The sequence below is a fragment of the Poecile atricapillus genome, chromosome 12 (assembly GCF_030490865.1).
Source record: "Poecile atricapillus isolate bPoeAtr1 chromosome 12, bPoeAtr1.hap1, whole genome shotgun sequence".
Lineage (NCBI taxonomy): Eukaryota > Metazoa > Chordata > Aves > Passeriformes > Paridae > Poecile > Poecile atricapillus.
The window spans coordinates 11,078,797-11,106,658 of NC_081260.1; the positions used below are offsets into that span (position 1 = coordinate 11,078,797).

Sequence of the window (27,862 nt, forward strand, 5' to 3'; positions counted from 1 at the left end):
TCTGCTAAATTAAATAAACTATACTGTTCTTTTAAGCCCACACCGGTTGCTGTTTTTCTTGTGTTATTAAACAGAAAAGGATTTGCTTGCTGTGATTGCTACCATTAGATTTCATTTCAAGCTTCACTAAATTGGCATAAAGGAAACAAGTTAATCAGCCTTCCCGTTATGTCTGCAGAACATCCACTTGGTTCAGAGCCCATTTCCTATGTGCAAGCAAGAGATCCAAATATTCAGAATTCTTCACTCAGAACAAGGGAGTGTTGGAACATATCAATGTATATACATAAATCCTGAAATTCATATTCCAGAGATACAAAAGGTGCCATTCCACTGCATGAACTACCTGAACAGACCAGTAATTTTCTCCTCTTCCAATTAATTAAAGCTTAATTCAATGCCTGTCTCCTAGTAGTCAAATCCTCCTAATTTGATTTCTCCTAGCTTCTTGTGAGATCACCTTTTAAAAACAGAATTTTGTATTGAAGGAGTGAAGCCTGAACAAGTACAGAATCCCCAGAGCAGGACTCTCCCTAGCCTCTGAAATGCCCCGTTCTTTGTGGTGGAGCTGAGAAAGATTTGCTACTTTCAGAATTCGTGGTTTCATCTCTGCTGCTGTTACTGACATTTCCCCACAGCCTACAGCAAGTCAGTTATTAAATATAAAGTTTATTTCTTCAAATAAGTATTTGGTAATTAAGCCCAAAGGATAAACATAAATTTACTCTAAGCATTTTGAAATCACGCAAATTTGAGAGTCACATGCAACCATGCCTAGACAAATGCACGTGCAGGTATGTAACACGCGTGGTGAGTGGGCTTGAGGTGTAGTTATTGAGCACAAAAAGAAATGCAAAGAAACATTGAGGTGGGACCCTCGTTTGTTCGATGCCCTGGTTTCCTTGGTGGCCCTGACATGCCAGCTTTGGTTTTGCGGTTTCTATGGGAAAGTACAGGATTTCAAACTCACAAACGAGAGATATTAACTGCCCTTTGATAACAAATTGCATTATTTCCACTTCCTCAAGACTGCAGAACTGCTTTCCTGTCAACAGCATCTACACTCCAACTGTCTCATTATGAGGTGAATGTGTTTTATTGTCTTCAGACTTCATTTTCTTCCTCCATGGCTGGGTATGTCTCTTAGAGCCCATAATTCGAAATCCTCAGCCCTTCCACAGCATCAGGAACAGGAATATGCCGTTCCAGAAGGCCCTTCTTTGGAGCACAGAGCTCCCATCTCCTCAGGCCATCTTTCCTTGCTGTCTCCCAGCCTCAATATCTTCTTCCATTTCCCCTTTCTCTGCCAAGCCAGCCTTTCTGACTTGTTTGGGTGTGGAGGTTTTGGGGTTTTTCCTTGTAATCAATAGTGTCAGTGTGCAATCCAGCATCCATCACATTTTATACCACCTTTCACACCCAAATCCACCAAGTTTTTTGTCCAGCCGTCCTCTCCCCGCTTCACACCGTAGGCCCTTTTCTCCCTCATTTGCACCAAACTGCTGTCTCCTCCCATCGTTTTCTGCCCCTCTTTCTGCCTTTCAGCACCAGAAGAGACGCAGTAAATCTCCGGTGCTGGTGCCAGTCCCCCCGGCCGCCGGGGCCGTGTCTGGAGGGAGTTTCTGCCCAGTCACGGCGGCGCCGAGCCCCGGAGCGCCGGGACCGTCCCTCGGGGCAGGATGGGTGACAGCCACGTCAGGAGAGGTGCACTGAGGCACACTGACCCCTTGCATTTATTGCAAACATGGGTAATAGATTATTTACTTTTTTCTCAGTGAAAGCGTCTATATTAAACTTCTCGGGATGTGCATCTCTTGTAAGCAACCCCTTCCCAGACTAGAGCAGCCCAGTGCAAACCGCAAACACTGCCGAGGGTCAGAACAAGCCGCCGCTACCCTGCCCCTTGCAGAGGCCACCGCGGCACATCCCCGTTCCGGCGGCCGCTGCTGTCGCCGCTGCTGTCGCCGCTGCTGTCGCCGCTGCTGTCGCCGCTGCTGTCGCCGGACGGGGACTGGGTCGGGAGCAGACCAGACCCGCCCGCCCGAGGCGCCGAGCGATGAGCGGCCCGTCCGCGATCCAGGGAATCGAGCGGCGGCGCTGAGCGGCGATTGGCGGCGCGCGGACGGCCCCGCCCCGCCCCTCACATGACCGCTGGCGAGGTTTTTGTCGCGCCCGCTCGCCCCGGCCGCTCGCCGTGCCCCGGTGTCTCCGCCGCCGGCAGCAGCAGCAGCAGCACCGGCGCCATGGGCCCGCGCCGCTCCGCCGCCTCCTCCTGCCACCGCCTCCTCCTGCCGCTGCTGCTGCTCGGCGTCTCTGGTGAGCGGGGCAGCGCCGGGGCCCGGGGGAGGGGAGTTGGTGTCGGGTGTCCCCGCGGGCTCGTGCCGCTCCCCGCCCTCGCCCCGTCACGCACATGACGCGGCGCGCGGGCACCGGGGGTCCCGGGGGGGTCCCGGGGCCGCCTCGGCCCCGCGGCGCCTTCAGGGGGGCGGCCCCGGGGCGGAGGCGCCGCCGCTGCCGCCCTCCCCGCGCTGCCACCCACAGGAGAGGAGGGGACAGCGGCGGAGCCGAAGCCCCGCACCGCCCGGGCCCGGCGGACGGAGCGGCACCGTGCCGGGGAGGCCGGGAGCCTCGGGGTGCTTCCGGCCGAGGGCCGTGGCCCGGCAGCCGGGACCGCGGGCCCGTCCTCGCGGCCCGGCCAGGCCATTCTGTCAGCACTTCTCGGCGTGGGGCCGCGGGCACGGCAACGGCTCGGCCGGCATTCAGCGCGTCAGGAATACAACAGCTGGGAAAAGTTCTCTTAAAACGCAAAGGGAATTTAACGCCTGTGTCTATCGAGCGAGAAATCGTGGAAACGCAACGAAGGCATGGTGACCCCATCTCTTAGGGGTCAGCTTGGGTCGTTATGACTGATACAGCACATAAAATAATAGACCCTGGTCTACAAGCAGCACACTGGTCAAGTGCTGTGTTTGTGCCCTTTGGTTTACCCAGTGTGTCACCAGAAAGCTGATGCTAATTTCAGAGTCAGAATTCTAGGTTGGAAGGGACCTCAAGGATCAGCCAGTTCAGCCTTTCTTGGCAAAAGCACGGTCTAGACAAGATGGCCCAACACCCTGCCCAGCCAAATCTTAAAAGTGTCCAGCGTTGAGCACTAAACACTTTGGGATTATTAGTTTATGTCAGGTAAACAGACTATAAAACATTGTCTGTTTTTGCCAGCTTTGACAATTTTGTGATGTGCTTCCTATTTTTGATAGTTTTTAGAAATCTAGCTATTCTTTCAATGTCTGGTAAATTGAATATGATCCTTATATAATTTACTGCTTTGTGATGAGCTGTCCTCTCAAGTGGTTCTAGAAAATGAAGTAAAAACGATGTCTTAACAGCTAATAATCCTACCTTACAGGTTTTTTCCAGTCCTATGCAGTTGAAGTAGATATAAAGGATGCTTCTAATGCTACATGCCTGTATGCAGACTGGATGATGAGGTTCTTGATAACATATGAATCAAACAATGGTGATTATGTAAGTATTTGGGAGTAACTCATGCTGAGAACTGGATTTTGACCTGGATAAAAGTTTAAGCTCTTTTATGTAGGGTGTTTGATTTCTTACTGTTTTTTACTAAGTCAGTTGAGAAGAATATTCCTGTATAGTCCTTATAAAATAAAGAATAAGTTCTCAGTCATACAAATGAATGAAAGTACTCTGTTGCTCTTACTTAAATGATATACACAAAACTCACCAAATCTCACCAGTGTAGTTATGTTCTTAGCCCAAGCAGTAAATGTAATTGCAGCTCAACATGATCAAGATTTACAGCCAAGTTAGAGTTGTACTTTTGTACTTAAATCTGATATGGCTCCTTTCTCAGGCAGGTGTCAGGATGTCTTTATCATAATTTTCCAGAATAACCTAAAATAATCTCACCTTGCGCAAGGTTTCAGCTAACTCCAGGAAGTTTATAGTGTTGTTATGGGGAAGAGCTGCATGTGAATGCATTTGAAATTACCCTTTTATTCTAGAAAACCACAACCCTGAATTTGTCATCGAGTGTGACACACAATGGAAGCGTCTGTGGCAATGACACACAAGCTGCCCTTCTGGCAGTGCAGTTTGGAGAAGGCCATTCTTGGAGCATGAACATCACAAAAAACAATGAAACTTACCAGGGAGACTTCATCACACTGACGTACAACACCAATGATACCGCTGCGTTTCCTGATGCTAAAAGAAAAGGTAACATTCGGTGTAGAATCTGACTTGCAAAGCAATCTCAGCCAGAAGTGTCAGACCTCATATACCTGACCTGCCTTGGCTTTTGTGAAGGAGGAATGCAGGAGTTAGTAATGAATGTAATGAGTTCTGTACCACGTGTTGCCAACTGCTGTTCTTTGTACCTGCCTGCTGGGTAACAATGCAGGCCAAATGGCTTCACTGTATAATTCCTGTAAGTGGAAGAGAAGGGGAAGGATAAACAGCTTTGATCAGTGAGGTGCTGGTACACAGCAGGCACATGGAAGATTAATTTTAGTGTGCACTGCTTGACCTTCAACCTTGCCAAGCAATACAGTGTTAGGCCATCTGTGTACGAACACCTACTAATAATAGAATTTTTTTCTCCTTAAAAATTAAGTAAAAGGGTTCACCTTTCTAATGGCTTGTCTAGTTCCGTAAGCTTGATTACTCCTGCATTACCTAGCACTTCAGGTCAGGACACATAGGGAAAACATTCAAGAAAGCTTAAGATTTCTAAACTTAATTATCTCTTAGTCTGTGTCTTACAAAATTATATAAACTGTTACACTACCTCTAAGTTCTTGTAGTGTATAAGGCATTAAAACATTTGTGTTTATTTGTAGGACCAGTTACTGTTCTTGTGAAGGATCCTTTGCATCCAGTTCAACTGAATACTGTCTTCGTGTGTCATCATTCCTACTTTTTTGAAGCAGAAAATATAACACAGATTTTCTGGAATGTTACTGTGCAGGCTTTTGTTCAGAATGGCACAGTCAGTAAAAAAGGTAAGCATTTCAGTTTGTGAAAGAGCTTTTGTGTGGTGCACCTTAGTGCAGGGTACAAAGTCCCATAATTAAAAATCTGCCAATTCTAAGATGTGCTGTGTTTAATAATATTCATGTAAATGTGCTCTAGTATTTCTTTCCTTGTTCCTGGAAAAATAGATTAGGAGAACAGATTTGGTAGTGTGCTGTAATGTGGATTGTTTTCGTGCCAAGGTGGGATTCTTCTCAAGTGTGTATTCCAGTAATAGGGGTATTAAGAATAAGCACTTCAGAACTACTGTTGCTGAGTAAATCATTTGAGTTTGAGGGGTTTTAGCTGACTGCCATCCACTTCCAGTGCTGGCCTCTGCTGTTGCATTTGAATAGTCCAGAGCCTGTTGTCTCATCTCATAGCTCAGAAGAGAGACAGGCACATCATCCTGCTGCATATAACATAATAGGGTCACTTACTTGGTCTACAGCAAATACCTGTCATACTTTTATAACAACTTAACTGTCTTTGTGTGTTTTGCTTTCATGTGTCAGAGGCAAGTGGTACTGAGTGTGGATTTAAAACTGAGTGTTACAGGATTTCTGAGACTAAATGGCAGGTGTCTTTGTCTGAGTAATAAGACTTCAATAACATTTCAGCAATGAAATGGTGATTAAAATGTCTTTTCAGAGTCTAGATGTCCTGCTGATAGACCTACTTCTGCACCTACTATTCCACCTACTATTGCCAATGTAACAACTGCATCTACCACTACTTTGTCTCCTGCTCCAACAAGTGCTCCCAAACCTGTGGAGAATCCAGACACAGGAAATTATTCTCTTAAAAGTGGAAATAAAACTTGTTTCCTGGCGACTGTGGGGCTCCAACTGAATGTTACCCAAGACAAGGTGCTTCTATTTTCTTTTGAAAAGTAGAAGTTGCTGTAGTTATTTGGTGTAAAATGTGAATGCAGGGAATTTGCTTTGTACACTGCTGGCTGTCCAGAACTGCTTCTAAGTATTGTATGTAGCATCTCTGACTACAGAATAGTTTTGTTGCATTACACCTGCCTTCAAAAACCTTACATAGAGTCAACAGAATTTGATATTGGGAATACCTCTAACATGATTAAGTCTGGAACTTTTGTAGCTGTTATGGCTGTTGTTTCCTGCAGATATTGTCTTTCCCCTCAGAGGGTAGCCTGTTGTGTTTGGGAACAAAGTAACGCTTCTCAAGCAATTTGTTTGTTTCGGTGCTGCCAGCATGTAAATTTAACTCAAACACCCTTGGTTACATAGCAGCCAAGCTCAGCTCTTCCTGCTGTCATATTTACAACAAGCTCTTCTAACCCAAGACTGTTCCTGACTGAGACAATGTATTCCAAAGGCAGCTGAATATCTTTGATGTGCTTTGTCTGTATTTCAGCCTCTTCTGATCAACATCAATCCAAAGACAACTGTTGCAGATGGTGCCTGTGGTAACACAACAGCCACTCTGAAATTGAATGATGGAAATAGCACGCTGATTGGTTTCACATTTGCTGTTGTAAGTAACTTCTTTTACTTTAAAGTAATTTTTTCATTTAAACAGCATGCATGGTGATCACTTAGAATAAAATCCTCCTGTTGCTTGCTGGTGGTAGGCTGTTCCCATATGGGAGGTGGAACTGGCCAGCTGAGTGCCTCAAGACAAATGGAGAACTGGGTTAAAGTTGTAGAAAATGTAAGACTGGTAAATGTGTTGACTTCTGTAAAGCATGTGTTTGTAAGGTTACAAGTGCAGAATTGCACACTGACGCTTGGTTCTTGCTTCTTGAACAGAAAAATACAAGTGCAAGTGTACAAAAATTTTATCTGAGGGAGGTGAATGTTACGCTGCTCAACCATCTGAATGGTTCTGGTAAGAAACAGTATCTACCTTAAATGTAATATTTTATTCAATGTCTACATCAAGTACTTCTGGCTTTTTTTTTTCAGTGTTGTTCATGCTTACTGTTAGCTCCTACTTTATGTCTAGAAGTTGCTATGAACAAAAATAATAAGCAGAAATGGCTATAAGAGTAACTTTAAACAGCAGTGTGGGACCACTCTACTATTCCTGAAACTTCTGCTAATGTAAATTAGATTCTGCACTGTAGATTAAAAGGGCTTCTTTGTAACTCTTTTCAGTAATGTAATTTTTTGTGGTATGAAATACAGTGGTACCAACTTTGAAGCTTTTTTACTAAACTAGATGTTGTCTTCTTTGAAGATGCTGCTGTATCTTCCAACCACTTGTACTTAACTCTCACTAATAAAAGGCCAGGCCTTCAAAAACCAAAGCATACTTTTTTTCCCCCAACGATCATATGTTTTTGGGGTTTTTTCTTTAATTGCTTATCATAGCTACAGCAATTAAAGAGCATTAAAGCTAAAACACTTGCAACTCTGCAGCACTGAGAGTAGTGGAGGTACAATGAAAGGCTGATGTCATATACATATGAAAGAGAGGAGTCTGCAAAGTACTTCAGTCCCTGATTTCTGGTTAAGCAGATCAACCCCACTTTGCCCTACTTTGTTTTTGAGACTAGTCAGTGTTGAAGTGTTGGCCCCTCTAGATTCAGCTACTCAGTCTTACTGTATTAGCAACTGTCTTGCATTTTAAGTGAACATGCGATTCCCTTTCTCTTTTTTTTGTTCTTTGTTTAGTCATTTCAAGTGCAGATAACAGCAATTTCAGCAAGTGGGATGCTTTCCTTGGTAGCTCTTACATGTGCCGAAAAGAGCAAACTCTTCAGATAAATGAAGATGTTCAAGTACATACTTTTAATCTATGGATTCAGCCATTCCTTGTGGAGGCAAATAAGTTTGCTACAGGTAAGAGTTACGTTTTTGTTTTTGGTGATGCTTGCAAAATTTTTACTTGCTAAAATGCACCAGCATTAGGTACAAGCACTTTATCTCAGAAGCTCGTTCCAATTTTTTTTAATATATTTAGATATACATGGAATGAAGAGAAATTCTGAGACTGACATTCAAGTTCAAGCAGAGCTTTGTTCACTCTTAAAAAATGTGTGTTAAGTGTGTGGTTCTCCTTCACAAAACTTGAATGAACTAGAGACACTGAAGGGGGACTTAAGCATTGCAGTGCAGAATAGAAGTTACCTGACAACATCTTGACATACAGCTTTTTGTAGCTCAGATATATAAGAAAATCAAACTGAACTTTTGCAGAAGTGAACTTTGGGAATATTGTTAGGTGTTTTGTTTCTTTTTACCTGTCAGTCTGAGGAATAGGAGTATTGGGAAAGAATGAACTGTCAGAGCTTCTTTGAGAGGCAGTACTGAATATCCAGAACTAAAGAGAGATTCTGAAATATTTGTTTGCTGCATTATCTTGAGTGGAGAAAACAGAAATGTCTTAAATTACCTCTTAATATTTAGTGCAAACTGGTCTTTGTGCTTAATGCTAATACTTGCAGCACAGTCTTATTGGACTAGACTGATCTGTAAACACAGACTGAAACATTCTGTTTTTAGACAGAAGTAAGATAACTCTCCAGATGTGTGTAGGGTAAACAGTCTTTCTAAAGACTTAAGGACCCATTTCATTCTATCCTTAAAGTTGCAGCTGGCTTTCCTCTAATTACAGTTATTTTATCTGTGTAACATGTCTTCATTCTGGATAGATTCTTGATACAAAATCTAGGTCAGTTTTTATCCATAATGAGTGAAAGTGCCAACCAGACTTGCCTTAAGTATGAAATAGATAAGCCTGGTTCTTGAGTGCAGGAGAAAGGCTGCTCCCTTGCCTAGTGCAGATGTTGTGCACAGAACACTTGTACACCCTTAACTTGCTATAGGTTATCAGTACTTAAATTAATTATAATGCTTAAATATGCTAAGTGTATAAGTTAGACCTCTGCAGTTCTTTCTCTCTTAGTTTAAATAATACTTGATTTTTTTAACACCTTTGTATTAAGGAAAACAGATTTTTATACCACACTTGGCAAGTATTCTGTCTTTATTTATTCCTTATTGCAACCTTTTTCTCACCTACAGCCCAGGAGTGTTCGCTGGATGATGACAGCATTCTAATCCCAATTGTAGTTGGTGCTGCACTTGCTGTCTTGATTGCCATTATAGTGGTTGCTTACATAATTGGCAGAAGAAAAAGCTATGCTGGATATCAAACTTTGTGAATCTCAGTGTGATTCCTGTTATGATTTCATTCTAAATAAAGCAAGTGCAAGTTCTGAAGTCAAAAAGATCCAAAACTTAGGAGTAATTACTAGCCACAGCTAATTGAAGTTGAGAAACAAAGGGAGAATGTTTGTTTATCTCAGATGAAGCAGAACTACACTTTATTTTCCTGCCCTAAGAAGACAATGTGGGTTTCGTAGCTGTTTTGAAATGTCAAATACTGGATGAATTGCTAGGCTAAGGATTTTATCTTGCAAAAATCCTAAAGCATTTAGGATTTATTTCTGCTTTTTACAAATACTAGCCTGAAACAAGAACATGTTCTGAACTGATGTGCATTGGGCATCTCCCAGAATAGCATAGAATTTGTACTTGCTTCTCTCCTCTACGTTCCTTAGTTGTTTTTGTAATTGTGGGTTAAGCTGGCAGCATTAGTCACTCTGTTGACTTGTATAATATTTAACAAGGATTGTCTAATGCCCAATAGCTCGTTTTCCATAGGATTGAACTTCAGGCTGGTGATGAAGTGATCTCTTGAAGTGGCAGCAGTAACTTACTTGCCTGTGTTAGGATTTGAGTAATTTACTCTTGCCTTGGTGTAATTTCAGGAATCATTCCTGTACCATGGCTGTACAAGCAAAATGAGTAATCTGCCAAATGGTGAATATATGGGAAGACTTCAGTGCCACTTCCAGATGCTTTCAAAAAAAAAACGTGTTAGGCACTGAATTCTTTATTATACATTCATTGGCAGTCATCTAAAATACTCATCTAAGGCAGACTTCTGCTAAATTAATGCAAGCTTTTTTTTGCTGGCATCAGTTTAAAGGGAATAACCTTTCTAAATATTCCAGAACTTTAAAGTGCACTTAACTTCATACCATATTCTGCACAGAACTGGTCTGTCTTGTTGTTTTGAATGACCATTGTTTAAAGATGCTTTCATTTAATGAGCCAGTATCTGTTGTTGCAGCTTGAGCTGTTTTTAAATCTTCATCTTGAGTGGTTCTCTGCCAGTCAAAGTTCACATTATAACTGCCCGCCATTGGCACTCTGAATGTTTAACGTACTTTTTGTTGGATTGTTTGTGGTGTAGCGTTTATTAATGTAAAGAATGCAAAAGCCAAACAAGTCTGTGATGGACCCACAACACCTGTTTTTCCTTGCTGTATGGAAAGAATAACTAGGTTAAAAAAGTGCAGTGCAACTGGACTGTTCTTAAACTGCAGCTCTGTAGAGACTAACCCTTGATGCACAACTTTTCTCTGAGCTCCTTGTGCTGTAATACATATTCTTACTGCATGGGAAAAAAAAACAAAGAAGTCTTTTAGACTTTTAGGTAATTGTGGCTTTTTTGCATATGTCATAACACGAGCTGCCTAAACTAGTTATTTAATGAACATAACATTGTCTCCCCCTTTAGAATGAGTTTAGCCTGCATCAAAGCTGCTCTAGTGTTTTATTAGTGTTCTCTAGGGTTGTAGAGATGTCTGTGGCATGTTTGTGTACAAATCATAAAATACACTTCTTTCAGTAATGGTTTGGGTTTGGTTTTGTTTTTTTTTTTTTTGTAAAGACAGTTTACTCTTGACACTAGCCAAGGAAGCATGTATGGGTGGATAATGCTTACTATAGCTTGTAGTCTACAGCTTAAATTTTGCATCAGTTACTGAAATGCATTTTAATGAAAGTGGGGAACTGCTATAAATTTAATTGTGAAACAAGCTTCAAGACTTATCATTTTCATTTTAAAAAATCGGTCTAATGACTTTCTTATTAATATATCCTCAAATGCAGAAGTTCATATAGATTTTTTAGCGCTTTTTTTTTTTTTTTTTTTGTGAGTGATGTTCAGTGGCACCAGTTAAACATGCATTTCTGTTAAGGAGTAATCATCACACTATTCTTCTGACATTGCAAATTTTTGAACTGTACACAGTTTCCAAGTTAATATAAAGTTTCCAAGATAATATAGAAGATTCATGCAAACTGCTTCCTCAAATCAACATTAGAAATACCATTACAAAAACCTGTGTAAGTATATTGGCTCAGACTTTTAAGTACTCCTAGACTGATGTGCAGGTAACTGGTTCAAAAAACATCAGTTTCACCTGACTTCCTGTTGTTATAAAACCACTAGTTTTCCTGTATGTATTGCTCCATAGGGAACTGTCAATCTGTTTAACCTGTGCTCTAAAAAATAAAGATTGTTCTATTTCTTAAGGAAACTTGTTCACATTTTTTAACTGATTTGAAAACAGACGTCTTGTATTGTCTTTTTTTAAAGAAAATAAACTCAATGAGTAAGGTGAACTCTAATCAGTCTGTATCTGAGATTCTGTTACATAGCTGCTTTTGTTCTGATCTGTGGAAACAGCATTTAAATTGTGGATGTACTTAACACCTGTGGATGTGGAATATTAATGTGTAAAACCTATTATAGAGTGTGGTTTGTTTAGTACCTTATAAACAGTTTACTAAATATTGTATTCTAAAATGTCAGTATTTCTGATATTTTAGGTTAAAGATATCATGCTAATAGTCCTCAAAATTAGCATTTCTAGCCAGTGAATGATGGGATTTGGATTTTGGAAGGGGCATTTTTTTTGTTCATTTGTTCCTTATTTTGGTTTTTTGTTTAGCTGGTTTTTAAATTTTCTTTTATTTACCACAGTGTTCTCTATTCATTAGCATATGTTAATAAAACACAAACTTCGGGGCTATTGGTTGAATCTCATGATTGGAATTAAAAGGGAAGGCAGCTTTTATACTGGGGCTAAAAAAATTTTGGGCCAAAAATTTCTGGCTTTTTTGAATGGAGACACATTCAGCCACATCAGTCAAAAAAGCTGTTCCTGCTGGCCCTGCCGTGTGTTGGGCTGTAGTTCCCAGTTCTGCACTTGAAGACACCCCTCTGAAGCTTCCAAGCACTGTACAGTAGCCATACCTGGATAGATGTGTGCCAGCAAGGATGGAATGTTCCTGGTATGAAACCTTTACCCCTTTTTCACCCTGGGAATTCCCTGTAACAGTGCCATAGTGTGATGTGTACTGCAGCCATCTCCTGCCTTTGAAGAGGAGAGGGAATTTCTGTCACTGCCTGCTGGGCTCCTTCATCCTTAGCAAATGATATTTAGTGTTAGTGTTTAGTGACCCATTACCCTGCATATAGCAAATTGTCTCTGTTAGTGGACAAAGATGACTAAACATCAAATGCATATCTCTCTTTAAGATGTTTAAATATTTTCTCAGTCAGAATATTCTGAAATAGCTGTATGAGGTGCATAGTTTCTTTCCTCTTGTTTTTTGGTTATTTTTTCTTCCAAGTGTTGCTCTACTTGGCAGTAGGTCCTTTCGGATAATCTGAGTTCAGCATTTTCAGCTGTTGAGCCTCCACGTGTTGTTCTCCTTGCTCTTAGTCGAAGACTTTGTGTAGTGTTTCAGGAAGGGGCCATGGCAAGTGTGTGCTGGACTGTAATAAGCTAAAGCAAGACAATACATTTCCCCTAATTAATGCTGATTCGATGAAAAACAGCAGCTTGAGGAAGCATTTACTCTGTGTGTGATGCTCTGTCCTAATTAAAAACTCAAAATAGTTTTATGAGGAGTGCTGCTTTATGAAACACATGTAAGTCAAGCACCGTTCCAGTACTGGAGAACCCAGGCATGGCCTTCTGCTGTACCAAACCTCTCCTGGCACAGGCAGGTGGAGCTCTGCTCTCTTTACAAACAGGTTATGATGCCAAGCCCTGCCCCCGAGTTTGAAAACAGTTCCCAGCGTGGTTTGCTAATCATTGATGAGTGGTTTTACCAGCAATGAGCTCCTCACGTTTCACAACCTATACATTAAAAACCACTCTAGCGTTATGGATGTCTCTTCTATTTTTCTCTCTGATGTGGATTTCAGTGAGGTCTATGTAGGTCTCAGCTGAAACTATTAACCCTTTTGCTTGGAAAATAAAGTTACCCACCTCAATGGAGTCTGTCAGTGTTTTCCATGTGGTGCCTGGAGACACATTTATCTTGGCTGTCTATTGTAGGTCTTAGTAAGTTTTTGCTTGATTACTTGGATTGTCCCTTACATCTTACATTCATGTCTAGAACCCAGAGGAGTGCTGGTGACTGGAGGGTTGGGAAGACCTCTGGACAAGGCAGTAATACACCAGTGTAGAGTTTTTGTTGATTTATTGCTGCTAACTCTGAGGTGTGATCAGCTAATGCATGCTCAGGCTGCTGGTTTATCCTCACATTCCTAATCTATCCTCTGCTTGCTAGAGGAAGCTGAAATTAAATGTACAAATCAGAAGAAATACATTACCAATATAAAGGATGTGTGTAGTGAATGTGTTTAAAGAAATCAATCTTGCAATCAACTCAATATTGATTTTATTTTACATGTATTATTGTATTTAATACAATGTAATTTCTCAAAAATGCCTGTTTGCTCCTTCCTTTCTTTGGTTTCTAATGCTTGATTTCCCTTACTAATTTATTCTCCCTTGCTTTTTTTTTGTTTTTCTTCTTTCTACAGCTGAAGAATGCATTGCTGATTCTGACCTGAACTTTCTTATTCCCATCGCAGTGGGCGTGGTGCTTGGATTCCTTATCATTCTTGTCTTTATCTCTTACATCATTGGAAGAAGAAAAAGTCGTACTGGCTATCAGTCTGTATAATCTCTTAATTCCATCTCTGTTCTACCTTCCCTGTTCTTTTCCCTTTCCCAGACTTCCTGACCTGCTCCTTAAAAGAAAAACAAATTAATTCAAGGTTTCTTTATTTAAAGATGTTAAAAGGGTTGATGACAGAATAACAGTCACTTCATGACAGAATAACATGCCATGAGTCTGAAGATGAGTTGCAGGAGCTACTGTATGACTTTGGAGAAAATAAGTGTTCTGAGGTCCAGAGAATTGACCATAGTTGGTGTGTTCCTGTGGGAAGTGTGATTATTTTTAGCAAAGACACCTACAAAACTTTCTGTCATTTAATCTTTTTATACAAGAGAATTTCTAGATGCCTACAGCTTGTCTTGGTTAATGCTACAGCTAAAACTAATTAAAAGTGTGAATGCTGTGTCAAAAGGAACTGTACATGCAGTGGGGAAATGAATACCCAGCTCTCAACAGACTTCTGTTGGGAGCTTGGCATATGGCTGTTCTTGTGAATCAGCCTGAATTTCCTATTCCTTCTGAATGTAAAAGCAGTACCTGATCTCAGTAATACCCTGACATAGGAGAAGAACATCTGATTTTTCTAGTAAATTCTTTTATTTAACATCATATGGAGAAGCTGACTGCTAGTGTAAGTTGAATAGATTTGCACTACCATGGTGTCTAATTTGCGAAGATAAGGTTCAGGTCTGGAGAACTTTGGCTACTCAGAAAAGGCCAGTCTGCTGAAGGAAATGTCTCCTGTGCTATTTTGTTGAACTGTATTTTTTCTTTTGTTCTGAGCTCAATTGTGAAATGAGGGTGGGAGGCTGGAATTTCACTGTCTGCAGTTTCTCTCAGCTTTGATTCTGAACATAAAAGAAACTACACAGCATTGGTCCATGTGAGGCTCAAAAGTATTTTGAGAGAGCTCAGACTGGCTAAGAACACATTGCTCAGAGATTCCTGCAGTTTCTTTGGACAGCTTTCAGAGGTTAATAGGTTTCATAGGGATCACTGAAAAGCTATGATCTCTGAATGCAAGTGGACATATAAAGCCTTTCAGGTTTGATAGAATTAATCTGCTTTTAACTTCCTTATTACTGCTGTCTCAGTGTAAGAGCACAAACTTTCTAGCATGAGGAATGCTGTTCATAAAGCAGAAATGAATATTATGTATAGTGAAGAGACTTCCAAAGGAATAAAAGCATCTTACCTGTTTGAAGATGCTTTCTTTATTATTAGTGCCATACCTTTGCACTTCGATGTTCCATAGCTAAACTGTACAAAAATCGAATTTAGTAGTTTGTGGTTGTGGTCTGCTTCATTCCCATCAGATTCATGTTGATGGAATGAAAGAAACCTCTTGCTCTTTAAACCTTTTTGGTCCATCTTGGCAAAAGCCATTTGCAGCCAATAAACCTTGAGGGCACACAAAGTTCTGTCCTCTGCAGCAAGTGTTTACTAAAGCTGCCTCAATATTTAATCTCTTTGTGCATTGACCCATGTTGTGGGAAAAGCACCTTCAGTAATTCACATACACAAAGGTGACAGTCAACACTGATGTTTAAGCAACTCACAATAGCTGTGTGTTCAGGGAAGGGAGTTGTCCAAAGAGTTAGTTTTGATGTTTGAGTAATACCTGTGCATTCAATTATTCTTGTCCTCACAGTGACCAAAGATACACTCTACCTGATTCTGACAAAAGTGATTCTATAGTACAAAATGGGCTCTTGGACCAAGTTGTCTTTTTTTTTATAGGAACGTAGTTAAATGCATATGAGTTGGACTGTGTGCTTTAGGTTTGGTAGTCTTGGTCTCTTGTACTGTACCTTTGCTCTCGCAATACTTGATTTCCCTGCCAGTGTTAAATTGAATTATTTCAGGTGGCATTTTATGAGTACACCCACTTTTTAGTGTGGTACTTCTCTGCTGCCAGCAGATGGATCACAGCTATGTTTTCATGCTGAGATTGCAGACTGAAGTATTTAATATCACTTTTGCTAGGCTATCTTAGTGAAATGTGGTCATTTTCTAGATGCAAACACGTACACATATATATTTTGTATATATGTAGAAAGTATTATTTTGAGCTTCAACAGATGTCAAAAATTGATCCAGCACTTTAAGGTTGTTGCAGCATGAAGAGTGGTGTCTACAATTTTCCAGATCTTAAAATGACTGTACAAATACGCTGACAGCGGAATATAATAAAGTTAATTTTTGTGTTTATAAAGCTCTGTTTCAGTGTAAATAAACATGAATGCCATTTCTGAGAGCTTTTCCAGAGGGGCTGTCAATGTGCTTGGATCTGGATGTTTGTTGGGAAACAGAAGCTTTTGCTTCTAAGTTATTCACAGATGTACATCCAAATCAGCTGATTTTGTGTTGATTTGGTCAAAGCATGGGTCTAGCACCTGCTAAAGATGGGACCTCCTCTTCCAGCAGAATCCTTCCAATAGACAGATAGGGAATAGATATTAAATAAAGTTTTATCTTGTTGCTAGTGTGAAGGCTGTTAATTTAATAGCATGAAACACAATGAATTTGGTTTCCTTTCAAGACCCCACAAATATAAATGCTTTAAAAGAGCTAAAGTAATTGACAGAGAAATGCTTGTGGGTTTAACTAATTTCTGATGTCAAAAGAAGAGCCACTTCCCCAGCAGCATCCTCCTTGGCAGAAGCCAGTTTCTGTGGGTCAGAAAGTGCCCTTGCAGATAATTTGTGCAGGCATAATGAATATGTCGCCCTGGTTCTATCAGTGCCATCTGGATAATGACAACTGAGCCAAGATAGTTCCTAAACTAACCTGGTTCAGGTATTTAACAGTTCTTAATAAATAGTTTTTGCCAGATGGTTGGTTGTGATGTTTCGTGAAGAGTGAGTCTTATTGTACTGGGCTCCTGAACTCTTTATCCTGGGGCAGTTTATCAAGTGCTTAAGAATTCTGGGATGTTGTTACATGCTGTTTGGAAATTCAGTCCCTAACTGGCAGCACAAACTGCATCTCAACACCAGTGTTTCAAGAATGCCACCACAGAGTTAATTTTACTGTAGTCACTTTATTTTAAATATAAAAAATCACTTCTTAGAGACTGATATAGATCAGGAAATGACAGCAGATAAAGTTCCTTGGCTATGGATGTAGGACAGACATACCATAATGCCCCTGTTCAGTCATTAATTTTAGTAAGCGTGCTTTCCAAGTCGTGCATTATCCCAAGGTGTCCTGTCCTGCTGTGTTCTCACAGCTCCCAGCAAACAGAGTGCAACTGGTCTCTGTCACACCCGAGGGAGGCTCAGCCTGCTCAGGGCAGCGCACTCTGTGTTTCGTCAGCCTTTGGGGGTGATAAACTGATGCCTTCAGTCACCCAAACTCTGACCCCTTAACAGTGAAAGGACTGAGTTATTTTCCTGTATTTTGCTGCAGCACTGTAGCTGTGACCTCTCTGGAATGGGGAAGCACAGGTCTGAAAGCTTCGGGCACTTCTGTGCCTGATCAGGAGACACTGGCAACTTATGAACCCTGACAGGAGAGAAGAGCTCCTCTCACTCATCCCTGTCCAAGAGATGGGGTGAGGATTCTGGGACAGAGAGAAGTACTGGAGTGAGGAGGAAGGAGGGAGAAATGCATTAATCTTCCCACTTCAGAAAGGAACAGCAGGAAGGGCTCAAGGGCAAACAATTTTCTGTGGCCCTTGCTCAGCACCTTGGGTGTGCTAAACAAGCTGTGTAAAATGCTGTAGTCAAGATGCTTGTGGGGCTGGAGATCCTAGAAAGCATTTTGAGAGCTGCCATTTTCACTTTTCTACTCTGAAATTGCAGGCATGATCTAGAATTTTTGCTGTTTATCATTTTAACAAGAATAGTGCTAATGAACTACCTCCTTTTTAGCTTTTGCCTGAGAAATGTACATAAAACTATGCTAAAAAAATAAAATTTAAAGCCAGGAAAGATGCATTCCACAGGGATCACTCATAAAAGACCTTATGAAAATAATATTTGGATACCAGAGGTTTTTTTCAATCAAAAGTAAAATCTTTTGCAGGTTCTCTCCCCAGGGGAAAACATTTGATTTTCACTAACAATGATTTACATCAGAAGATGGAAAATGTGGATCCATGCCCCATTTTATCTCATTGGTTTCCTAACTATGAACAAAAATAAATTAACAATAATGTCCATGTGCCTGTTTTTCCTAGCAGAAAAAAATGCTGGCTTGATGCTTTAAAAAGGAAAAAGCCTCTGATTTAACCTAAGTGCCTGGTGTTGGCAGGGGCTACTTCCCAATGCTGAGTGTGAAGATGATTCGGCCCAGGAAGCGGTCACTGTTCAGGTCGTTGATAATTCCTTTCCCATTCAGACGGCACTGGATGGGGACCAAGTAATTCTTCTGCACATCTGTGAAGTGCATAGCCACCAGTGGGGAGGTGTAGTTGACCTGGAAAGAAAGGAGATTTAAGTGTAATTTTTGAGGGAGCAGAAAAGCAGACAGGGCTTTTATGTTCAGTAAAATAATTCGTAAATAGTTCATGGTTCCAGACATCTGAGAGTGTCTGGCTGATGTCCATCAGGTCCCTCAGCATGCTGAGCCTGTCTGTGTCTGTGCCTCAGTGAGATGGGATCACTGCACATTGCCTCTTGGGGTCATTGCCCAGGACAACACCAGACCATGGGGCTCTCAAATGCTTTCTGCTGTCCTAAAATCCACACACACTCACATACACACACAGAGAGTTACACACAGTGTTACACACACAGTTACACATTCACACACTCTTACACACACTCACACACACGGTTTGTCAGACACAGAAACAGAGCGCAGTAATCGCAGTGCCCGTGGCCTCTGTCCTGCCCATGTCTGCCCAAAATAGCTCCAAAGCACATCTGGGCCCTGTGCAGCAGCTCCTGCCCTCCCATTCCCAAGGAAGCATAACAGAGCTGCCAGACCCTTACTCACGTGGGTGAACTTGCCATAGTAGGGATAATACATGAGGTCAAACGTCCCGTTCCCAGGGTAGAAGTCCACCGACCTGAGGTGACTCTCATTGCCTTTCTGTGATCAGAAAAAAAACAGAGGCACATGCACACACATAGGTCATGGGACACAAAACACAGCTCCCTTCAGAGCTTGTCTCAGAGCGAATGTCCCTTGCCAGCCCCAGTTAAGCTCAGCTGTGCTGTGTTTGCTGTGAACCCAGTCATGGCCCTGCTTCCAGCCCAGGAAGAGTGGAGCTATGGGGCCACGGGCAGGGTTACAGTTTGCTGCCTGGTGATTCCCTGCTGCGCCTTTGCTCTCTAGGGATGTGATCCAGCAGCTGCCTGGGCAGTGGGAGCCCTTCCTTCAGCCCATTGCTGTTGGCTTGCAGGGTGCCCCCAGGACTGAGGGTGCTGCAGAGCAGCTGGAGATGGATGTGAGCATTTCCTACATCTTGCCACAGCTCCAGGCTCTAGCTGGGACCTGGCACCCAGGCCCACAGGCTGCCCCAGGGGCTGAGCATGCCGGTGCCCGTGAGGCTGCAAGAGCAACATGGGAGGCAGGAGTCTGGTGACGTCTGTCACTCTCAGCAGACTGGCCTCCAACTGTGCTCAGACATGGGCAGCACTGCGTCCTGTGAGTGTTTGGGGCTAAAATGAAGACAAATTGTGCTGAGGTCTATCAGGAGGAGACTTCTGACCTTGTACCCACCACACCGCTGAGCAGGGAGGAAAGCAGTACCTGCACTTTGCAGTCCACACTCACAGGGACCCCAGCACCAGGGCGGTAGCCTATGATCTGCAAAAACAAAAAATACCCATGCTTGTATGAAACGCAGTGCCAAGCACGTGCTGCCTCCCTTCTCCAGTGCCTAAACCTTTCTGGGTACCAGACACACTGCTCAAGACAGGAGCTGTGTGCCCCTGCAGCAGGGTCTGCCACCCCACACTGCAACCTGCCCACAGCTGAGTGCCAGATTGCTGTCTGAGAGCAGGGGCAGAGCACACAGAGAGGGAGTCCAGACCCCCTGGAGTAACACAGCCTCCTCCCCACACAGTTCACATCTCTCCATGCTTATTTTCCCAGCAGTGAGCACTGAACCACCATGCTATTAGACTTCAATTAAATTAAATTCTAAGAAAACTCCCATTGTAAAGCGTCTTAGCTCTTGGGGTGTTCCCCTACAGCTCAGTTCCTCATGAAGAAGGGCCTGGCAGAAGACCCTCCAAGCACTAAGGCCTCAGCAAATCAAATGGAGCAAGTTTTATATTGTTTTTTTTTTTAATGTTTTCTAGCAGGTATGGCCAGCAGGTTTGGGGATTCTAGTTCCCTTTTTCCCTGGGCCTGAGAAGTGAAGGAGTTTCAGTCCCTGTGTTGTTTTCATTACACTGGAATGCCTCAAAGGAAGGAATTAAAACAAGCAGCTTTCTCTGTACCCGGTTCATCTTCAGCAGGATGCAGGGCTGGCCTCTGGAGTAGCCAAACGTTGGATCCTCAATGCCAGAGCAGTTCTGCAGCAGCGAGCGCTTGAACTGGCAGGCCTTCTTCTCCTCACTGTCGCTTCCCCCTTGGATGAAGTACTGTCCTGGGACACACTCGATATTCTTCTCCTCCTGGAGTTTGTCATCATAAGCTGGTGGGGACCAAGAGACTTGTTAAACACCCCCGAGACCTCAAACTCTCAGAGGACATCTACGTGTCAAAGGCATTAGGAATTCATACCTGGAAAGGCAAAGCTCCCTCCCACAGCAGCTCCCATTGACCCTGTGAGCCTCCCTTTCCAGATGTGGCTCGTGAGGAGACCCCTGCACCACATGCATGTATCCATGGTCAAAAACAACCTCACCATGACTCCCAGGGTGATAAAGAGCTCACCTGCTAGGAAGTGGTGCATGCTGTCCACATAGGGCTGCCACGTGTTGGGCTGGGAGACATTGAAGGCAATGGTGAACCCATTCAAGTACGGTCTGATCATCACTCCTGAAGAAGGAGACAGACCCTGATAAAGCAAATGGAGCTGGAGCAGCCATGGGCTTGGGCTGTGTGTTGCAGGGGCTGGTGCATTGCGACTGGGCTTGGGCAGGGCACAGGCATTAGAGAGGCAGCACCAGCTCTAAATCAACCCTCTCCTCAACCTTCATTTCACCCCTGGAGAACACCATACACATCAAAATATCCCAGGAAACATGGGAGACATGGAGAGCCTCAGTAGTGCTGTGGGTTAGTGATGGGCTTGCAGCTGCACAATGTGGTTGCAGGTCCCCTGTGTTCCCAGCTGTGGGGGCAGTTCCAGACAAGGAGCAGGGCAAGGGGCCCTTCTGTTCCCCACCAACACAAAAACACAGCGAAAATTCTGTGTCTGACATAGGGAAAGGATTTTCTGAACATTCTCTTGCCAGAACTCCCCAAAATAATAATGCATAAAGGCTACTCTTGATTTCTATTTTATTTTGAAGGCATGAGGTATAAAAGGCCAGCAGCTGAAATGCATCAGTATCACCTATGAAATACCTAAACTTGGCTTTTGCCTTGAGAATAGTGATAACAATAAACAGTGCAATTGGAATAACAATTAGTGTAATCAGGGTAAACGCTTCTCATGGGGCTTTTTAAGATGTCTGGTCCTCTGCAGAGAACCTGCAGCTCTGCCAGTGCCCTGAGGTGAGACCACCCTGTCTTAGGGAGGGCTGGGTGACTGTAGGAGTGCACAGCTCCAGCAGGGAGCCTGAGGTCCTAGCTATGCCATTTTGGTAGGACACTGATGGGCAGAGGTGCCCAAGGCCAGGCTGGCTGGGGTACGTACCTGGCGGAGACACGCGGTCCCGGAACCTGGGTGTGTAGGGGCTCAGCGTGAGTAGCATCACATACAGGCAAAAGGCAAACATTCCCGCCAGGCACGTGTAGAAAATGAAGTAAAACAGTAAGATCAAGCCTGCAAAAGAGACAGGCGTGTCGCTGTTAAGGCAAGCAGAGCACATCCCATGGGAAGTGTCCCACAGGGATGCACAGACGTGCTCAGCACGGCGTCCTCTGCAGCTCTGAGTCCGTGGTGGAAGTGGGAGCTTGCACCCCCAGCCCTGCACACAGACTCTGGTGTTTCTGGGTGCAGGACTCTCAACTGCTTCGGGGTCAGGGTAGCTGCTGGTGGGTCCTGTTCATCCCTTTTGCTGCATAGCCCTTCCCAGAGCTGTGTCAGGACCAGGTCTGTGTGTCCACCTACCTCAGCTCTCTCCAACAGATGGATCCAACATTCCCTCTTCCCACCCCCTCCTGGCATGGTAACATGCATAGGTACCCAGTGGCTTCAGCCAAACTCCTGAAGGGGCTGTGAGGAGATGCTTCTGCCCTGATCCCTGCCCCCTGCATGGGAGGGACCCTGGTGCTGGGACTGAGCAAGCAGCATCGCTCAGGGCTGCAGCACCACGGACTGTTTCATAGCCCAGACATTCAGGGAATGGGTTTGTTTTTCCTCTGGACCAGACTGATGGCTGAGGATGTCTCAAGAGGCCACAGCCTATGAATAAAACCCAGCAGCTCAGAAAGCAAAGCGAAGCCCTAACCCAAACATTTCCCAGGAGAAACGTTCCGGCAGCTTGGAGGGAGCCCTGGGAACACAGATGTGCACTCCTGCCGTGCTTCTGCCAGGGCCATCGTGCTGGGAACCACTGTGGGGCTGTGTCCTGCTGTGGGCTAAGCCGGGGCAGATGGGACCATCACTGCTGCTGGTGGCACAGAAGGGACAATGTCCAGCCCTGCCAGAGTGATGCTGGATGGTGCCTCTGCCCCAGCCTGGCAGAGCTGGAGCTGTTGCTGGAGCACCAAATTGATGTTTGTTGGGACCTCTTCCCAGTACTGCTTCCATTTTTATGTTTCCTACAGTGCAGCACAGAGCGTTGTCACCAGCAGTGAGGGGGGTTCAGCCTTTCCCAGGGGCTGGGGCCTCCAGTGATGACCTTGTGGCCAGTTGTCTCCCTTGGAGAGTGCAAGTCCCCTGAGGCCCCCATTCCAGGGGACACCTTTCGAGCCAGCACAGGGGAGCAGCCCCAGGCTGGAGAAATTCCCTCCTCCCCACCCATGAGATGACAGTAGGAAAGTTCAGCTCCACTCACTTCCAAATGCTCTCACTTTGAAATAAATTTTGATTTTTGTAGTAACTTCTCTTGCCCCCATATAGAGACACGTGAGCACATGTGTGTGCACCAAAGGCACGTATGTTCATGGGCAGGGGGCTCATACAGCAGAGCACAGAGACCCCAGGGAGCAGGAGGATGCTGCACCCACTCCAGTGCTGCTAAGCACTGCCAGCAGTACCTGCCAAGGTCACATCCACACCAGACTGAGCAAATCCTCTCACGAGGATCTTCTCAGAACCTAGAAGAGCCTCCAGAAAACCAAACTTACATCACTAAGGACTGTCGCCCTACTGCTTCCACACTTTAGTCTATGCCTTTCCATCCAGCAAAGAAGCAGAAAAACCAGTCTGCCTCTGTGGCCAGCAAAGGGCACAGGAGCGCAAACATAAATGTCAAGGTCTGTACCAGACTCATACTTGAAGGTTTTCAGACTCCTCTGGTGCTGGTGGGCAGCTTCCTTTGTTTCTCCCAGCTGCCACCACGGGTTTTGCAGGAGATCCAGAGCTCTTGGCAGGGGCATGGGAGGGCTGTGGGGCTTGTGGTGCACTGTCAGTGCCAGCCAAGGGCTGCAAACACCGAGCCACAGCCCCTGGTAGTTCACAGCCTTACACTGGTGGATGTGCAGGTGGCACTGGGTCAGGCTGGGATTTTCACTCTGCCAAGGGGACTGTGTGCTGGCAGAACAGAGCTGCAAAGGTGAGTGGCACCGCATGTGTTTGTGGTACCTTGATTTTGGACCAAGCCTGCAGCAGTGCTCACCCCACTGCTCTTAACCATCTGGGGCACCTCCAGACTCAGCAATAATTTTTGAAAGCCACATGGATGTGGAAAAAGTAGACAGGGCACTCAGAACCATCAGAGCTGGCACATCCCAGTCCCCTGGCTCTGACAGCACTGTGGGTCCTGCTGTGGGCACCCTGTCACTACCTGGGAAGCCGTGGGGTGACAGTGCTGACCAGCCCTTCCCTTTCTAGAGCCAGGGCTCATTCAGGCAGGGAGGGCTGCTCTGCCCCCACAAAACACCTGCCCCACAGCAAGGGCACTCTTCCCCCACCAACCTGATGTCTCCAAAGCCACTGTAACAGGGGTCCCTGACTTACCCAGGCACAGGCAGAAGTGCTGGTGGCAGCAGGGGTGCACAGCTGCAGCAGACTGACCTGCAGCTCCCATGTTTGCTCAAGCTCTAAACTTCTTTCTGGGACAGTCTGGGCAGCCCAAAATCTGCTTTCACATTCTCCCTCAAAATTAACCTCCAGACCAAGGGTAACTTTTACATGGTTTTCTGCTTGTCCTCCTCACTAGTTATTTATTGCACTAGTTAAAAACATTAACACCAAAGAAATGGGCAGAGGTGGTCAGTCCAAGTTGTCAAAGACATTCACAGGCAAGTGAATCCATAGTGAAAAAGAAAAGGCAATAATCCCCAAAAGTGGGGCTTGAGCAAGGACCTACCCCAGCTCTTGGCTGTTCTCCCCAAGCATGTTCTCTCCTCTGGATTCCACAAGAATATCTTCATCTCCGCAGCCAGGTCTGCCCAGGTTTTGCTCCCCATGTCTGCCTTAGGCTCGTCCTTCTCTCTGTCAGGATCCTGGACCTTCTCCTCATGCTTATTTTCCTGGAAGAGTTGAAGAACACAACCCCCACAGGCAAGCTGAACTTCTCATTGGCCAAAAATAAATGCAAAAGCACTTAATGTCTGGAAATGTTTCAAATTTCCATTTTCCCATCATCACTCTTGAGTTAAAGAGAGGCAGTTTTGGCTGTTCCAACTTAAGATTACTTAGAACCCAGCATCCATTTTTCCATGACATGTACGTCACTGCTGTCACACTGGGTACTGTCTCCTTGTGCTGGCATTTACAGAAACTCATCTTTTTCCACCTGCATGAACATGACCAAAGAAAACCTGTGATCTGGGAAGGCTGGAACTGTTCCCACACTTCTGCAACATCTCTGAGTTCAAGTGCACATTCTCTGTGCTGCCACAGATGATAGCTGGCAGCAGTATTTAAGAGATCAAGCTGCTTGTTTTTCTTGGCGTGTGAGCAAGTGTTCAGTCTTTGAAGAAATCCCTGCGTTGTTACTTTTTTTTAATTACACTGAGCTTCAGGGAAAAGCATCTCCCCAGGTTGCAAGAGTTTGTGTTTTGCCTAAAGGGTGAATACTTGTTTGTCCAGAATTTAGGAACACAAATCTCTCTGTACCTGTACCTGGGCAAGAGTCACCTGAGACACGGAAGCCGTCCTTCGTTCCCCTTGAATCCGGGCAGGTCTCCAAAAGCAGGCTGGTGGGAGAAGGTGCTGCCCCCGCTCCAGCTCGGGGCAGGGCTGGGCCAGGCACCGCCGGGGAGAAGGGCGATGCCGTGATCTGGATGGGTTCATCCCTTCCCCGCATTTTAATGCAAACGCTGCCGCAGGGTTCAGAGCCACGCTCCCCGACCCTGCCGGGGCTCCCCGAGGCTGCAGAGCCTGTCCCAGGCACGGCCCCGCTGCAGCATCGCCCCGGCCCGTCCGAGCCCAGCGCCGCGCAGCCAGGCACCGCACCTGCTGCAGCCAGCACACACACGGGAGATGTTTGCCAGCCGTGGGTTGCCCCGGGCAAGCCGGGACGTGGCCGGCAGCTTGGCGAAAGCCTTGCTTGGAAATTCCTTTGAATTGGGGGTGAGAAATTAAACTCTGCTCAGACACACAAATACTGAAAAACAGTGAGAACGGGAGGAGAACACGGGCTCCAAAGCCCGAACGTGTCCCGCGGGGAGCCTGGGCAGAGAGGGGGGTATAAACCATCCCCATGGCACTGACTGTCCTGATGGGCTCTGAGCGAGGCCCCGCTGGGGCTGTGCTGGGAGCGCTCCTGTGCCAGAGCACTGTTGCCAGCAGATGCCCACAGCTGCCTGGACGGCCAAGGCGGTGCTTGGCACAGGTCCCACAGCTCTTCCCGAGCCAGCTCCTGCATGGCCTGAGGTGCAGGGTACACAGGGTACAGGGCTGATGAAAGCAGCGGATTTTGGAGCCGGGAAGCAGCGGCCCCAGCACGAGTCAGCAACAGGGACATCGACAGAAGGTGTGGGGGATGTACCCTGCCAGGACACTCTTGAGGGAACAAGTGACCCACGAAGAGGGGGAAGAGGAGGTGTTCTTCTTCCACTCTCCCCATTAAATAAAAGAGTTACCAGCAGATGTTTGGGAAACAATTAATCAGACTGACAGAGTAGGGGGGACTGTCCAGATGAACTCCACACTGATGCTTAGTGCTGCACTGGGGAAAGCCCTTTGAATTTCATACAAACTTCTACTGAAGGCAGCAAGAACCCACACACAGAAGCTGCTGCCAGTGCCTAGAGCTGTGGGGATATGGGGGGAAATGGGCGGAAATGGGGGGAAATGGGGACAACCTCCCCCACCATAGGACCTCACCCTGGGAACTGAAGGAGGCTTTTGCAAGGAGAAGTTTCCAGCTCTCCTGGCTCTATGCTATGTGACCCTTCACTTGGTGAAGGGTCCTGTCCTGGTGGCTGGGAAAGGCCACAAGGACTCCATGGCAGCCCAGGGGAGGTGGAGGAAGCCCCAGGCTCACCCCATGGGTCTCTGTGGGGCGGCTGGGCAGGATGGAATGATCCCAGTACCAGGTTCCTGCCAGATGTCTCACAGCTAGGGAGCTAGGTCAGGTCTGGAATGAAGCACAGGTGGTTTATCTTTGCAGCCCAGGACAGAAAGGGTCTTGGAACAGTCCCTTGCACCTGGACAAGGGGCAGAAGGAGAGGCAGGAGCTGGGAGGACAGGAGTGCAGTGGGGCAGGGAGAAGGCAGAGCCATGGCAGGATATGCTGGGACACTGGACAGCCCTGAGTCTCTGCCTGCTGTAACAGCTTTGGAAGCAAATCTGGGGCTCATCTCTGGCAAAATCATTCTGTGCTGACTGCTGTGGGTGTCCTGGGGGAGGCCAGGAGCTTCTCCCCATTCTCACCTCAGACCAGGTCATTTCTCAGTGTTGGATTCCTCCTGCTGAAATCCAGGTATGCAGAAGCCCAGGTGTTCCTGTCCCTTCTAGTCTCCCTCACCACCCAGCACCATTGGCCAGACCTGCCACTGCCCTTTTCCCGCACCATACAAAGTGCTTTGCCTAAGAGAAAAAGCAGCATTTCCTAGAGCAAAGTAGTTACAAATTGATGAGCCACAAAGCAGGTCCTTGCAGCAGCTCCCACCTCACCTTGTGAAATGAGGCTAGCAGCCTCCAAAATACTCACCACCTCCTGGCTGGGGCTCCTGAGCTGGCCCTCCATGCCACCAGTGCTGGTGTTCCTGTCCATTCTTGGGTGGGAAACACAAAAAAAAGTGAGTGTTAGCACAGCAGCACTGGCCCCTGTGCGGGTGCTGTGTCGTCCTGGCTCTCAGAGACTCACAGACAGAGCCCCCTCCCCAGCACTGCTCGCCAGCCCTACAGCTCCCCCTAAAACAGCAGCTATGCCGAGACTGTGGGGAACAACTCTGCTTTCCCTCCCTACCCTGCAGAACCTTGCTGTTCAGGAGTGGATCAGAAAAGAACTCGCTTTCCTAAAGGGGGTAAGCTCGACACAGCAGGATCCTATCTTGAGTCCTCTGGCATCTGGTGCCCTTTGCAGCAGCCTCACTGCATCCTGCCTCATATTTGAGTTCCCATCACTGCCAGCCAATGCCCTACATGGGGAAGTCAAGCTCTTCCCCCAGGAGACCGTGTAGCTGTTAATAAACATTAACAAATCGCTGGGGTTTCCGATGGCGAGAAGTGTCGGTCAATGTGTGCTTGTCAGTCACAGCAGGGCCGGGGTTAACGATTGCCAAATCTCTTTTGCGGTGAAGGGGGCAGTGAGAGGGGCAGGCAGGTCTATATTTATCCCCTGGAACAGAGACAGCAGCCAGGGGTTCACAGCATCGGTCTCCTC

At 45.5% G+C, this 27,862-nt stretch overlaps 2 protein-coding genes across 7 annotated transcripts; one reads left to right on the forward strand and one right to left on the reverse strand.

Annotated features, from left to right (window-relative positions):
- The first annotated feature begins 736 nt into the window (after positions 1-736).
- Positions 737-20,172, forward strand: LAMP2 (lysosomal associated membrane protein 2). 3 transcript variants are annotated; one of them, XM_058847462.1, is made up of 9 exons: positions 737-2,316; positions 3,407-3,525; positions 4,026-4,239; positions 4,863-5,024; positions 5,686-5,903; positions 6,421-6,540; positions 6,816-6,894; positions 7,683-7,850; positions 13,708-18,010. In XM_058847462.1, exons 1-9 carry the CDS (start codon positions 2,145-2,147, stop codon positions 13,848-13,850), a joined length of 1,395 nt encoding a protein of 464 aa, XP_058703445.1. In that variant the 5' UTR covers positions 737-2,144; the 3' UTR covers positions 13,851-18,010. The 3 variants fall into 3 exon arrangements, with proteins under 3 accessions (XP_058703445.1, XP_058703446.1, XP_058703447.1); XM_058847463.1 differs by lacking the exon at positions 13,708-18,010 and adding an exon at positions 7,972-8,069 and having other exon boundaries at positions 742-2,316; XM_058847464.1 differs by lacking the exon at positions 13,708-18,010 and adding an exon at positions 20,105-20,172 and having other exon boundaries at positions 746-2,316.
- Positions 18,104-27,593, reverse strand: ATP1B4 (ATPase Na+/K+ transporting family member beta 4). 4 transcript variants are annotated; one of them, XM_058847465.1, is made up of 9 exons: positions 27,446-27,593; positions 27,188-27,251; positions 24,395-24,557; positions 21,613-21,741; positions 20,685-20,789; positions 20,246-20,442; positions 19,551-19,607; positions 18,792-18,887; positions 18,104-18,269 (listed from the first exon to the last, which is right to left on the reverse strand). In XM_058847465.1, the coding sequence occupies exons 2-9, from the start codon at positions 27,248-27,250 to the stop codon at positions 18,108-18,110; spliced, it is 972 nt and encodes a 323-aa protein (XP_058703448.1). In that variant the 5' UTR covers position 27,251; positions 27,446-27,593; the 3' UTR covers positions 18,104-18,107. The 4 variants fall into 4 exon arrangements, with proteins under 4 accessions (XP_058703448.1, XP_058703449.1, XP_058703451.1 ...); XM_058847466.1 differs by having other exon boundaries at positions 27,456-27,573; XM_058847468.1 differs by lacking the exon at positions 20,685-20,789.
- Positions 27,594-27,862: the final 269 nt, after the last annotated feature.

Bases quoted from the DNA above. Each gene is read 5' to 3' on its own strand.
- ATP1B4 (XM_058847465.1), bottom strand. From the start codon at position 27,250: ATGGACAGGAACACCAGCACTGGTGGCATGGAGGGCCAGCTCAGGAGC. The intron at 24,558-27,187 runs GTGAGTATTTTG...CAACTCTTCCAG, and splicing joins GGAGCCCCAGCCAGGAGGTG to GAAAATAAGCATGAGGAGAA. The intron at 21,742-24,394 runs GTAGGTCCTTGC...TCTCTTTTGCAG, and splicing joins GAGAACAGCCAAGAGCTGGG to GCTTGATCTTACTGTTTTAC.
- LAMP2 (XM_058847462.1), top strand. From the start codon at position 2,145: ATGACCGCTGGCGAGGTTTTTGTCGCGCCCGCTCGCCCCGGCCGCTCG. The intron at 3,526-4,025 runs GTAAGTATTTGG...CTTTTATTCTAG, and splicing joins AATCAAACAATGGTGATTAT to AAAACCACAACCCTGAATTT. The intron at 6,541-6,815 runs GTAAGTAACTTC...CTTCTTGAACAG, and splicing joins TTGGTTTCACATTTGCTGTT to AAAAATACAAGTGCAAGTGT.